Here is a 15,022-nt window from a genome sequence, read left to right as displayed (position 1 = left end):
GCTATCTGGTTTCATACTTTGGAAATCAGTTCCCAGGAGAAATCAATAAATCAACAATGTCTTCCACAGCTCTTAATGAATGCAAATGACTCAATACTGAATATATACTCGTCTCAATCATGTTGACAGAAGAGGACTTTTAAAAATAGCAACGCTGAGGATGAATGAATGTTCAGCAAATTCAATCCAGAAAACTGTTTTGGCTGGTGTAGCTTGGTGTAGTGTTATTGTAGTGTAGGGTTATTACAGTGGTTAGCTTATCATGTTACCAGGTTACAGTTACAGGTTCATTATTGGCGCATGAAGGGGTTAAAGTGTTAAAATAATCACAACCATTGTGATAGAAAGACTAATAAACTCCATCTTGATAAATCACATTTTTGTTGACGTCGATCTGCGTGTGTCACATTGCTCTAAAATAGCTCTACAATGAACGGATAGGAGCATGCAAACAAGATGACTACGAATCTTCAGTTGGTCCTGTTCTGAAATAAGTTACAATTATCAGACAGTTTAAGTTAGCTGGCTGATCGAAAATTTACCACAAATGATTTTAAGACGCCAATTTCTCACCAATGAAAAGGGTTGAATTTCCTGAGCTACATCAAGTAATTTGACTCCTTCTTGAGAATTAGAGCGAACCAACTTAACTCTTAAACTGAAGTACACTAATTCAACCGTTTCCTCCTGAGGTGTCTTAACTGTAAAGCTTCTCACACTGACAAAACGTGTACTACTGAATATTTGTCTTGTTCCAGTTTTGCTGGTTTAAGGTCATAAATGCACAGCAACGTACCGACCGTATGATATTATGCTACATGCTAAAATGGCCGCCGCTCAAGTGAAGCTGCCCAAAGGCTGTTCAAGCCTTTTGGTATTTAATGCCTTATGTTTTTGATACAAGAAATGCTCAGTTTCTATTTGCTTGCAATTGTCCCACTGAAAATGTTTAGACACTAATAATATTGCCCATTAGCTCATTGTTGTTGCCTGTGAATGATTGCATATAACACTTTGGCGACATAGATGTAGCTTTACATCACGCCGCTGCCCTTATTCCTCACCCAGTCCCATGGTAACGCTGGTATGAATCTTTTAAGATGAACGGAAATCGAGGTTAGCGATGCGATGCTAACCTCCATTCTCCTCCACAACCATCTTATTTTGAGACTCTGGGACCTGCGCAGATGTATGAAGACCGCGGTGCCTTGTCAGCTGGACATTTCACTGCACTACAGAATTGTGGTGGTGGTAGGCGAGCTGTCAGTTCACTCTGAACTCACCAACTCGAAGACGAGATTTTAAAATACACACGATGAGCAATTAATTGACTTTAAGGTTTAAATGTCAAAGTGGAGTAGTGAAGTCCACTTGTCGACTAATCGGTTCGACCCATTTTAGCAACACTTTGCACCTGTCATACTCTCTTCTCTGGTTGTCCATCTTCTTAAATCGTTTTCAGAAGGTACCAACCAGTCTAAAGTGGAAAACCCCCCACAAGACATGTCGTTTGGGACTTGGTCTGACCCAGTTGTTTGACAATCTCATTTAGGTTTGTGGTTCAGATCTTTACCGTTGTCGTTCCCTGCATGAGGCATGGCCTCCTGTGTCAGCAGGTGAAATGGGAAAAAAATTGAGCCATTTTCTAGTTCACCTTAAGTAAAACAAATCTTTAAAGATTCCTTAAAGTTTAATTCCATTTCAACGAGTGCCTTATAAAGGCTGACACTGTCAAATCATCAATTATCATTCATGTGAGCCAAATATCTTAAACACAGTTATTGATCATTTGTTCACATGCTGTACGAGGAGTGCAAGTGGCTGTCGGTGGATCTTGCGTGTCTGCATGCCTCCACAATTGAGCCCTGGATTTCAAAGACCATTGCCACCTTTCTCCCTTGCACCCACACATTTGCAAAGCCCAAGTCAGAGGGTGGGGAAACAAGTGAATGGCAATCCATAGTGGAAGGGGAAAGGGACAAATAGAAAGAATGGAAGGAGGGCGGAGTTGAGGATGTAAATGCAGGCAAACATTCCAAAGCAAGGAATGCTTCAAGTTAGCGAAACCTGAATAATGAAAGGGGCAGACGAATGGCAAACAACTGCATGAAGCCATACGTTGCAAAAAAGGCAGCAACCAGCTCGCAATTGCCCGAGTGTTTGTGCCACTGATTCATTTTTCCCTCTGAATCTCTTCCACTGCCTCCTCTCTGCTTATCGAAGGTCTTACTCAATAGAATATATTTCCTGGGTTGCTAGGCAATCCCATAAAATGGCAAGAAGAGTTATAAATAATGTATTCCCATGATCCAATCAGCTGACAGCCACCCCCAAGCACAGGGAAGGAGAGGAGAGAAAGATGGGAGCATTTGATAATTGGGAGAAAAAAAATTAATTCAATGAGCACAAGTCCCCGTCCTTGAGATTTTGCATGCATGTGTATGAATATGCTTCTGGAGGAGAGGAGGCAAAGCAGAGCGTGTGTGGCTGACTCAGAGCAGGTGCCACTATGGGCACATGGGAAATGAAATGTGGAGGATGTTGGGAGTGGGTCAGATTCATGACATACCACCTTACCACAAGTTGAAAGGCTGGACTCTGTGTAGGGATCAGCTATACAGCCAGAACATACCTGTATAAACTTGTGCCACATTGCACAGACGTCATGTAGTTGCGCATACGAATGCATACGGGCTGACAAGGCATACAAACTGAAAATAGGCTTTAGTTTCGCCTGTGGGCTGCTGCGAGGGCTTGAACTAAGACTCTTACACTCACCAGGAGCACGCGCACACACACGCACGCACACACTCCAGTTTTTCCTCACAGCCACGCCTGCGTTGATTTAAAAATACCAGCAGCTGACCATTGCTGTGAGTCACTGTTTGATGACAGTAGAAACATGCGGTCATGGCTGCTGGTACGAGTATGTATATACAGTAGCTATACGGGGAGATTGAAAAGTAACTCACCGTTTTAAGCTTTTCATGCACCTGTAAACTGATAACATTATCGGCTGTTCACTGTAGTAACCCTGAAAGGGTTAAACCACTTATTGAGCATTTATTTATTGGAATTTATTTCTCAACTTTGTGTTTGTATTAATCTGCAATTGTTTTCAAATGGATGATATTTGTCTGAAATTCGGAATTCCTGTGAACATGGCTGAACGTCATACCTTGGAAGGAGAATGCCCGGCGAGTGGCAAAGGTACGAATTTCGGAAATCATCATTGCAAAAATAGTTAAAATAAAAGACCACAAAGCTACATGCTCCACTTGACACAAAGATGATCAGATTGAGCTGCCACGCGAAGAAGGAGCTGCCCGTGGAACTGGAAACATGAATCTCAAGCGAATCAAGTTGGCTCTCCTTTCACATCACACAAACTGTGCTCGAGAAGGAGTTGAAAGGAGATGCTCGCTTTGCCGCACTAGTGGCAATCACTCTCAGTGGAAGACTGCAACATTCACGTGGAGTTAGCGGTGATTACGCTGGCTTGACAAAAAGATTGACTGAAGAAGCAGTATTTCACACTGTAACAACCAGCGCTATCGGGCAGGAGAAGATCCTCATTATCTCTAAAAAAAATGGAGAATGGAGCTGAACAAAGACAGGATTATTCTCCCATTCATTCTTCACCATGTCATGAATGTTGAGAAATCTGTCCAGTTATCAGTGTTGGGAGAATGTTGAATATTTGACTTCCATGCAAGGCATGGTGGGTGCCCCTGCACATTTTGCTATTGTCATCAGTGAATGGCTGCAAGGTCACTTCCCTGGCCTTCATCGTGGTCCGTATGAGTGGCTAGCCAAGAGTCCTAACTTCACACCCTGTGACTTTTCTTTAAGGCATGGGTGTCAAACATACGGCCCGCGGGCCGGGACCGGCCCCCGGGGGTGTTCGATCAGGCCCGCGACATAATTTAAAAATGAAAAAATGCATAAAATGACATGGAATGAATATTTTTAATAATATGCAATTCATGTATTATCCGCTAGGGGGCACACTGTTTTCTCTTTAGTTTGTAAAGTGTAGGCGGGGGTTACATTAAGATTTCATATGCACATGTGTACATGGTTTAAAATAATCTTTCTTTATAAATCTTGTTTAATCTTAAAATGCATGACTATATTTTTAAATACTAACTACTTGTTCAAGTTTGGTGCCTTTGTACAATCAGTGGGATCAGTTGCAATGCATATATGTGAATAATAAAAGTAAATTGAACATTTGTCTAAGGAAATCTAAGGTGTTTTATGAAATGTTAGGTAAATGAAATGTAGGTACATTTCAACATTTTCCTCATGTTCTTGTGTTTCGCTATATAAAAACAAAGGAAAAACATGATATTTTGGTTATTTACAGCAGAGTATGGTATAATTTTAATGGTCTGGCCCACTTGACATCGACCGAGGCCGTATGCGGCCCACAATATGAAATGCGTTTGACACCCCTGCTTTAAGGGTTGGTTCAAGGAAAAAGTCTGCTGTAATGAAGCGAAGAAAACGTTGACGAAATTCTTGGGCAGCTAGAGCGACGCGTAGTGAGTTCCGGTGCCCAATTAAAATAAAACCTAGTGCTCTCTTTTTTTTTGTATCAGCAATTTGGTCCATGTGCGGAGACAGTCGGGCAGAGAAGTCTGTGAGGATTTGGAAAAATCATCATTGCTTGAAATAATATGCATTGATTTCAGACTTTTTGGGGAAGAATTTGTCCAGATAAGACTGATTGACTTTAATTAAGATGACTACCCACAAATCATGTTTGCGTAATGGTGCAAGCAACAGCTGGAAAGTATCTTATTTCCAACCTTAATAACCCAAGCCTGGAGGATATTCAAGGAAAGTGCAGAACAGAATGTACTTTTGGAGAATAATAACTCAAGAACATCAACCAAGAATAATCAGAGTTCCCCCTCCAGGCAGAGCAGAATAAATGGGCCACTGGCACATAAAGTGTCAGCGGCACATACAGTATAAAAATACATGTAGGGAGCCTGAGCCACTGAGAAAACCTGCCATTGTGGGTTGTATTCTTGCAGGCTGATGCAAGCCAGAAATATAGGAAGATCTCCAAGTTAAATGGCCCACACGCTGTCCCACTGAGCAAGCAAGGATGCATCCCTTTAGCACACTCATCTAATCCAAAATATGAAGGGAGACATGGTAGGAGCTCTTTTGTTTTACCAGCGCTCACCACAACATGAGACTAAATCCACACACACACAGACACACACACACAGACACAGACACACACACACACAAGTTCACAAAGAGCGCATCTGCCCTGTGAGAGTTACAGCGTGGGACACTGCCAGCTGGCTTCCTTTCAACGTTTCACCTCTAGGGATTGGCTTTAGCACAGGCCAAATATGGAAGAGACGCGACTACACTTTGGCATATACACGCGCACGCACACACATGCACACACACTAAAGTACGCAATAAGAGCAAACACACGAGCCTTATGTGGTCACAAGAAAGCCAGTCAGAGGTATCAGCCAACACATCGATGGTAACTATGGAGACGACTGGTGTGTGTGTGTGTGTGTGTGTGTGTGTGTGCGCGCGTGCGCGTGTGTGTGTGTGTGGGTGGGTGAATGTGTCAATTGCGCACAAGTCTTTGGATTTCAGGAACATCCCTTGCCAGTCCCTTCAGCAGGATAGAAGAGACAGTTCAAAGGTCACAGGGACAGTGGTTAATCATGGATCATTTGGAAGGCAGTCGGAGGGAGAGAGAGAGACAGAGAGAGAGAGAGAGAGAGAGACTGTTGGGGAGTGGGCGGGAGCGGATCTTTGGAGAGCGGAAGTGTGTTTGGGTGAGAGGTAAAACAAGAGCGAGCGAGACAACGTGGGTTGCCCAAATGATCAGAAAGGAGAAAGTCACTAGCAAATGAATTCTTTTTTTTTTTGGTCAAGAACTGGCGGTAGTTTCAAAGCTTTCTAGGCATTGAAAGAATCAGCACTTGATGGTGTGCTAATTAGCACTAATGCGACCCATATTCTGAGTCCACAAAAAGAACAGATTAATCAAAAATGACATTAATGCCGTACAGTTATTTGTACTTGACAAAAAAAAAAAAGAGGTGATTTAGAATTACACAAACACACACACATCCCATAGATGACACGTTAAAATTAAAAATGTATCCTTGTTCAAGGGTGGCCAACACAGAGCCGCATGCAGCTTTTTGGCGTCTCATCTGTCAGTCAGGTGATGACCAGATGTCCAGATTTCCCTGGACACTTTTTAGACCTAAAAGTAGCACCTGGGATTGGATAAGGATCTCAATCAGCATATTGTAATTCAACCAAATCGATGCATATTTAAAATAAATAGTTAAAAGTTAAACCTCATTTTCTCAGCGTTAAACAACTCCACCTTCTCTAAAATCTTCAGCAAGTGCCTCCATGGTCACGAGGACTCAGGCATAGGCAGGTGGTAGTCGTCTTTCATTTTCAGAATGTGGCACTCATCCTGATCTGTGCCGTTCAATCTAGCACTGATCCACACAATAATCACCTCAAAAAGTGCCATCTGCTCGTTCCCGTGTCCACTGACAGAATCGAAGCCAATGAACCGGAATGTTCACGCTGATCGTAAAGATCTGAGCTGAACACGTCATTTGTGATCAAGATGAGGAAATCACCAGGTGGCAGAAGGTAAAAATCAGTTCCCTCAACTCCAAAAAAAAGCAAATCAGAAATGTGAATTTGCACACTATTTTCTCCTCAGCACAAACAAGTTATTATGCTCACTGTTATCATGATTGTTTTTATGAGTAGAAATAGAAGATTAATATCCTTTTAGTTGTCATGTACATGCTGAACCGAAATGTGTGGGGAATGGGGAATACTGGCGGAGGGGGAGTGTTGATAGTGTGCGCAGTTAAAAACAGATTTTATTTCTGGGTCATATTGTTATGCAACATCTCATTATGCAGCACAACACTACTGGCCTAATTGTGGAATTTCATACTTTTTTTTCAGATGCCTGATTCTCCCTTTACAAAAGCTGCTTCTTGCGTGTGAATATATATATATATATATATATATATATATATAGAGAGAGAGGGGCGGCCCGGTAGTCCAGTGGTTAGCACGTCGGCTTCACAGTGCAGAGGCACCGGGTTCGATTCCAGCTCCGGCCTCCCTGTGTGGAGTTTGCATGTTCTCCCCGGGCCTGCGTGGGTTTTCTCCGGGTGCTCCGGTTTCCTCCCACATTCCAAAAACATGCATGTCAGGCTGATTGGACGCTCTAAATTCTCCCTAGGTGTGAGTGTGGGCGTGGATGGTTGTTCGTCTCTGTGTGCCCTGCGATTGGCAGGCAACTGATTCAGGGTGTCCCCCGCCTACTGCCCGGAGATGGCTGGGATAGGCTCCAGTACCCCCCGCGACCCTAGTGAGGATCAAGCGGTTCGGAAAATGGATGGATATATAGAGAGAGAGAGAGAGAGAGAGAGAGAGAGAGATACAGTATATATACTGTATATTTTTTTTAACTAATTTAAATATTGGGAGGCTGTCAGAGGAGGATATTGTGAACCGAGCGGGTCAATAATGCTGGATGTCTGAATACGTTTCAGATTTGAGTTTTTGCCTGTGAAGATTTGTACAATCAATAAAAATTGTGAGCGGTGCACGCTCCGCCTCCAACCGCAAACAAGGATGATGAAATATTGGCAAATAACTATGTTAAAAGTTTTTCTCAAGTTTGTCTAAAAACAGCTTAACTTAACTAGAATCTTGTCTCGCATTGCAGCCAAAAGAACAATCACAGTGAATTAATGCGCCTTTTAAATTCTTCTCATTGCGCAAAGCTAAAGTTATTTTCCATGACTACTTCCGACGGAAGTGCTTCTTCTTCATCGTCTTTTTTTTTTTATATGAGAGTTCTTTCAGAAGAGAGAAGAGAAAAGAACACGACAAAGAAGACGGCCGTCATAGCGATTAACTTTCGCTTTGCCCAACAAAAACTACAACAACAAGGATTTAAAAGGTGCGTCAATCCACCAGGATCGTACCTTTGGCTAACCTACATTCCGTCATCCTCGTCCGCTGCTGGCGTGCAGAGCAGAGCATGCTCCGCTCACAATAATTTATGAATGCAGCCTGCAGCTTCAGTTTTTATTCTTCATTTTGCATTTTAAAACTTAAACTTATTAAGTGTAACAATTGTTTTGAAAGGTGGGAACCATGTAGAGGGCTTAAAAGAATCGTAACCCCGCCCCTCCAAAAAAAAAAAAAAAGCCCGATAATACATGAAATTTTGCATCAGCATAGCTCTTGCCATTGCTCACCATGTGCACCAGTATTCGCTCCCCAGTAGGGTGGATGGCCAAGGCTTCATCGTAGAGGTTTTTAGCTTCATCCAGTTGACCCCGCAGCTCGGCTAGGTGACCCCTCTGCAGCAACACTGAGTGTGAGTTGGGGAAGAGTGAGCTCGCCTCGGCGATGCAAAACTGGGCCTCTTTCAGTCGGCCATCCTCCATGAACAGTTCCCCTGCGCAGGCAGACAGACATATCAAGACGGTCGGGTCCAAGTGCAAGTAACAACCTCAAAGCAGCATGTTCGAATACAAACAGCGCTAAGGTCAATTACACTAAACATTACATATTCCACTCAAGTTCATGCAATGGTTCCATTTTGTCCAGTGATACCTCAGATCTGGATTACTGGAGAATACTTCCATGACATTATGCAACAACAGCCAAGCAAGCCTTGAGAAATGAACTCTTCACCTCGAAACAGTCACACCACGAAACAGCAGAAGTGGTTCAGGGAGATCTGAGGTGAACCGTGTTGTGCAAATATCATGCACGCTTCTTGCTCCTGAATGCGTTGTGAATTAATCTGTGCATTGGGCAGGTGTTCTGTTGTTATTGTTTTTTTTTTCTTACCTAAGTATAAATATACCGGAAGGAATCACTTGTCATAATTAACTTTGTTTCTCTTGCAGTAGCTTTATTTTGGGCAACCAGGATAACTGATGCAAAGTACTAATATCTACATTTGCAGTCGCACGTGACAAAGTAGTGCATTGCTCTGTGTGTGCTTTTTTTTCCTGCGTGGTCAATCACCGACTGAGATTGTGACAGGAAGTTGGCGATGAGAGCAGGAATGCTGGGAAGAACCCAGCCTGGTCGTATTACACTAAGGAAACACATTAAGAGACTTCAGTGAAACTATGCCGTATTTTCACAAGCGGCTGAATAACATGAGGAAAAGGCTGGTCCCAAAAAAAAATAACTTTCGAATTACTGAGAGCCACAAGGGACACGACCCCGACATAATTCCATCTGCCCCACCCACTTCGACCCACTAGGGCGCTATAAACACACTGGAAGACTGGTTGTTCAATTTCCCTTTTGAATCGTCTCCTCTGCTGCAACTATACTTTATCTTTGTGTCCGTTTAAAATAAAGTGTGGCACACAAGTGAGCCCACCCTGTTGTGAGAGTAAAACTAGACCTTAAATCATCACTGCCTGCTGACTAGTTTTGGATTGTTGAGAAATAAGGGAAAAGATGCAGAATAAACGACAGTGTAAAAGTTCAGCCTTAGTTTCAATGGACCCTAACACAAGTGTTTGGGACATTTCGTTTTGTTTTGTTTTCAATGCAAAAAAAAAAAAAGCCTACTAGAACTTTAGAGGGTGACAGGTGCGTGCTGACCACTGTCTCTATGGTGAGCATCTCATCTACCTATCTCACGCTTGAGCCTTTTAGTACAGAAGCACTTGTTCAGTTTATGAACAATAATTTGGCAGATCAGTTGTTGTTGTTTGTTTTGTTTCTGTGTTCTGTGTGCAGATGAATCGAACTCTTTGCTGCCATCCTGTTTTGCCGGCTTTTCTGCCTTACTCGAGCTTTGTAATTATGGTAAACCACACCACCACGAGAAACCATTGTCTTCCTTTGGGCCAGCCGTTTATCATACTTTTTATCCTCAAGAAATCCTCCAGATTACTACTTTACGTGCTCCATTTCCAACAAGAGGTGAGGTGAAGACCCTTTTGATCCATCCATTTTGCTACTGCTTATTCTGTTCAGGGTCACTGCGCGAGAGGCAATGCACACCCTGTACTGGTTGCCAGTCAATCACAGATCACCTCCTGTAGTCAAACAACCATTTCCACTCACATTCATACCTACATTCTTTGGAACGAGGTGACTGAAAGAACGAGGAACATGCGATGCTAACTCCATGCGTCACCTATAGTGCGGGAACGTTGTCAATACTAGACTTACAACTGTTCTTGTTCTACAATTTCTGCGGAACCATTGTGATAATATGATGTAAATGTTTTGTCCATTTACAAAGTATTAAACTTTTGCGGGGTCAGCGGCGATGTTCTCTCTAAGCTGCGAGCGTGCCCAATTACGTGCTGCTCTCACGCTGGGGAGCATCAAGCACACGCATGACATGCCTACACTCATTCCTTCATTACCACAGCAGTTTAATCTACAAATAGGACACCACACCATTCCCACTTCTTTTAAAGTGTCAGTAGTGCGACCGATACTGCACACTCAGATGTTCTACTATAGATTGAAGCATACTGTACATTGGCATACATACACTCACACCCAGCACTGATCAAACACTGCATGAGACATGGGTGTAGTTTTCCAGCCACTAAATGAGGCTTTTTCGCGCATTTCAAAGGTCAGGAGACGGGAATTTTTTGTGTTTTATTATATAATACATGATCCATTATTGAGTCTGCTTTCACTCTCCAGCCCCAATTAACAACCAATCAAAACACTCAGAATGTTTTATTTAAAATCAGTGTGCTGCTCTCATACCAGCTTGCAGCCAAATACGTTCAAGAGTAGTCCAGATATATGTGGGTCCCTGGCGATGCGTGGAGCTGATGTCCGACACTTCTGAGAGAGCCGCTTCAAGACGGGATGCTGCAACTGACGATGGACTCATTGAACCTGAAAATGGAAAGTGAAGTAAAAAATAAACATGAATAAAATACATTGTTAGAACGACATGAAAAACTTTAGCCTTGAAATGAGAGTACCGCAAAAAAAAAGTGTGATACTTCATCTTTTTTTTCCTTTTCAGAACAATACTATTACTGTGTGACAATATTAGAGACCTTGATAGTGTCATACAAAGACTCCTACTTCAATAACCAACTACGCATTTCAAATGAACTGACAATCCCTTGTAAATACAGAACGAGGAACTCATAACACTACAATACAGTATATTGTTTCGAAGTCAGAAAAAAGAACACCTTTTCAAGCGAGTGTCACATTGACATATTTCTAAGTACTCTTGCAGCTGCTGGGCTTCCCCACTTTTTAGACCTCCCGCTGTGGGTGATTTGTATCATAGCAATTTCAACCAGATTCATATGGCATCCACCTACTCGCCAGCCGCACAAAGCCCGTGGGCCACTCGTTGCCCGTGCCGGTGTGAGTATACTCAAAACTTCAAAATGTGCGCAGTACAGTGTTAGTTTCTACAAACACAAGGCTAAACAATCATTTAAAAAGTCAAAAGGCAGACCAGTGGAGGTATCTTGGAAATCAGGCAGAGTGAGGTGGATGGATGTTTTACTGACTCGAGGGCCGGCATCCAGCCTCTCAACCACTCTTATGCTGCTACTGTCATCTGCTTCACTGGAAAATACACACACACACACACACACACACACACACACACACACACACACACACACACACACACACACACACACACACACACACACACACACACACATTTGTAAATTACATTATGATGAACCATCCGTACTTCGATTGTCTTCTCACTGTCTATAAAAATTGTGTTTAGAATTTACTCCCACTCCGATCAATTAATTCCCACAAATTGCTGAAATATTTCAAAAGTTCCCCAAAGAAGCTGAACAAAGATTTTACGGAAAGCTAGTAAACTAGTAGTTTCCCTTTGAAGGTTTTTATCTACCATAGGAGCATCATACAAATGCATATGTGGACATAATAAAATATGGGATTCTACTATATGTCGACGCTATTGTAAATGTAGATATAGTTTATTATAGGTTTACTCACTTTGAGCGGCTGACATCGTAGCGCCTTTGCCAGATTTGTAGCATTTCTTGGCAGGTTTGTAAGGCCACAGATGGACCATACAGGACTTCTTCAAGCTTAGCCTTTGTGAACAGCAAACTAGAGCAAAAAAAACAAAAAACTAACCAACACAAAACACAAGAATCACATTTAACAAACAAGACTTCAGATCAATTATAGGGAATATTATCCAGTCACCAGCCAATCAGAGAGCACATTTGGACAACAAATAATTCACATTCACTTCTATGTGCAGTTTACCATGCATGTGTTTTTTGAACATGTAAATGCCACACCTCAGAACTTTGAGGCAGACATGCTAACCGCTAGATGAGCATAATGTCTATGGGAATATTGATATATTCATTTTATTCAACTAATTAATAGTCTTTTTTTTAATTATTTTATTTGCTGGGATGGGAGAATATTGATAATATTCATCTGAATATTTTCATCCCTGTTTCTCTGCCAGTATTGAAGTGAACAAAATAAGGCTTCAAGTTGTACAGCAATTGTTCCATAGTAGAGGTATCTGAAGATATTTTCAACATAAATAGTCCAAACGCAAAGACCGCCTGCTCCAAAGAAGATGTGTAAAGATATAAAGATGATCAAGTACTGTGGCAGCAAATAACTCGAGATTCTTCTTGACCATGCTATCAATCTTCATGTAAATGTTCCTTTACATCAGAGATGATAGAAAATTGACTTTTTAACTGGAATGTGGTGTAACAACGTAGCTGGTTTACATAACACCTCTCCCACACTGAGTTTCTTCAGGATGGAGTATGAGTCACCATTTTCAAGCGATGGACGGAGATTTGGACATATTCATGTCTGATCATCTGTCCGCTGCATGTGCGCTATGCAGGATCTGAACGGTAATTACCGGTATATTGTGTTGTAGTACAAATTTGAATTGATCATTTTGATGTATTGGTTACATTGGACCCTGCTGCAAAATTACTGTAACATAGCTTTAAAAATCTTGTAAAGCATCCAAAGTGTGTGTGTGTGTGTGTGTGTGTGTGTGTGTGAGGTATGTTGAAAGAATGACGAGGAGATGTCATAGCATTTCGACTCAGCCCTTTTAGTTGAAAACAATGGGATAAGTGACGTGGGAATGTCAGCTATAAGGTACACATGCATGGTCAACGTGTGTGAGTGTGAGTGAGAGAGAGAGAGAGAGAGAGAGAGAAAGTGCATGCGTTAAGTGCCGGGGGGTTCCTCAGTGAAAGCAGTCTGTCATGGACATCACTAAGGAGCAAGGACAGACAGTAAGCACAAGAGTCAACAAGATTAAGGTGATCTTGCTGTCTGCTGCATCCTCGCTGAATGATCCTCCAATCATTTTATGCTCAGTCAGGAAGGTTGGGCGGGGGGAGTGTGGACAGCAGATGAGGAAACCAAGTGGATGAGGAGTATGAAGGGAGGGTGAGGATCAATAGCAGAGTGAGAAGCGCTTTTGTCAGGGGAGAAAACTCACTGTGAAATGCGCCTTATTACCAGTACATGGGTCAGTAGCCTCCCGGGGCAAGGGAGTGTGTAAGTGGGTTTGTGTGTGTCCATGTGTGTGTGTGTGAGAGAGAGTGTTGAGAGTGAGAGGGAGAAAAGGAAGAGTTGTAAGTTTGAGTGTGTGGGAGGATGGGGCTGCTTGTGTGAAGGGTACACCTGCTGTGTGTGTGTCTCTAGGCTCCCTATTACCACTGTGGCAAAACGTTCCGAGGCATTTTGATGGTGTAAACCCACCCTAGTGTTGAAATGTGACGTAGTGTGTTTGGTGTGTATCATGTGAACAGACTCTCTCTCTCTCTCTGGACTAAATGGAAGGTGTTGATTGTAATGTTAAACCACCTTAAGGGTGTTTGAGATGAATTAGCACATTGAAAATGGCATTCAAAATAGGAACGTGAAGAAGTCCTTTAACCCTTTCATGCACCAATAATGATAACTGTAACCTGATAACATGATAAGCTGCTCACTGTAGTGACCGATGTCCCTGAAAGGGTTAAGGGATATGCGCACACACACACACACACACACACACATACACGCACACACGCACGCACACACGCACGCACGCACGCACACACACACACACACACACACACACACACACACACACACACACACACACACACACACACACACAATATGGGCTATAAATGCATACAGGTACATCATGCATCCAATTCCTAACAAAAATACCCATGTTTGTCCATTGTCCATGTAATGCACAGGTGTGAAAGTCAAGGCCCGGGGGCCAGATCCGGCCCGCCACATGTTATAAGGCCCGCGAAAGAAAATCATGCGTGTCAACTTGCATGATCCTTGCAAAAATCTGTACTGAAATGTGAAATTGTCATGTGTAATAAATGATGTTGAGATTTTGCAATAATTTTGTTTCCCTGTTTGAGATGATTTATTCGGTTATTCGGTCGTAATGGCCCGCCGAGGAAAAACATAACTCCAAAGTGGCCCGCGACAAAAATGAGTTTGACACTCCTGATGTAATGTGATAGTTTGAGATTGGATGGCTTCTTCTCAGGGGGATTTACCAATATGTCGTCAGATGATGGCAACAGCAAAAAAAATCAACAGAAACATTTTATCTGCCTATTTAACCCTTTCATGCACCCTGTAACCTGATAACATGATAAACTGTCCACTGTAGTCACCGCTGTCCCTGAAAGGGATAAACCAAACTAATTGGAATATACTTCAAATTGCAGCAAGCCAATGAGCCAAATCACTGCCAAAACATTGAAGGAGTTCATCGGGTGCAAGAAGTAGATTTTTAAAAGTTTCTATTTTACACTGATGAAGTCAATGTTCAGACTTCAAACAAAATAGTGTTTCCGTCTGTTGAAGAAGAGACTGAAGGGACTTTTGTTTCTGTTATTATCGGTAAGAATGTTGTGATAGTGACAGTTTGACTCTGAAAGTGAGT

General features: G+C 42.4%; 1 protein-coding gene across 1 annotated transcript in view; it reads right to left on the bottom strand.

Annotated features, from left to right (window-relative positions):
* ttc7a (tetratricopeptide repeat domain 7A) overlaps positions 1-15,022 on the bottom strand; it is a 39,542-nt gene that overhangs the window by 3,023 nt on the left and 21,497 nt on the right. Inside the window, exons 17-20 of the mRNA XM_086122029.1 lie at positions 12,055-12,171; positions 11,531-11,643; positions 10,813-10,947; positions 8,304-8,506 (exon numbers count right to left, since the gene is read on the bottom strand). Coding sequence (XP_085978155.1) covers positions 8,304-8,506; positions 10,813-10,947; positions 11,531-11,643; positions 12,055-12,171 — 568 coding nt within the window. The remainder of the gene's footprint in view (positions 1-8,303; positions 8,507-10,812; positions 10,948-11,530; positions 11,644-12,054; positions 12,172-15,022) is intronic.

This window comes from Hippocampus guttulatus, chromosome 10, assembly GCF_054856545.1.
Source record: "Hippocampus guttulatus isolate MCC_2025c chromosome 10, RoL_Hgut_1.0, whole genome shotgun sequence".
NCBI classification, from domain to species: Eukaryota; Metazoa; Chordata; class Actinopteri; order Syngnathiformes; family Syngnathidae; genus Hippocampus; species Hippocampus guttulatus.
Note: the sequence above shows the minus strand (reverse complement) of the source record. Positions and strands in the feature narration are given on the sequence as shown.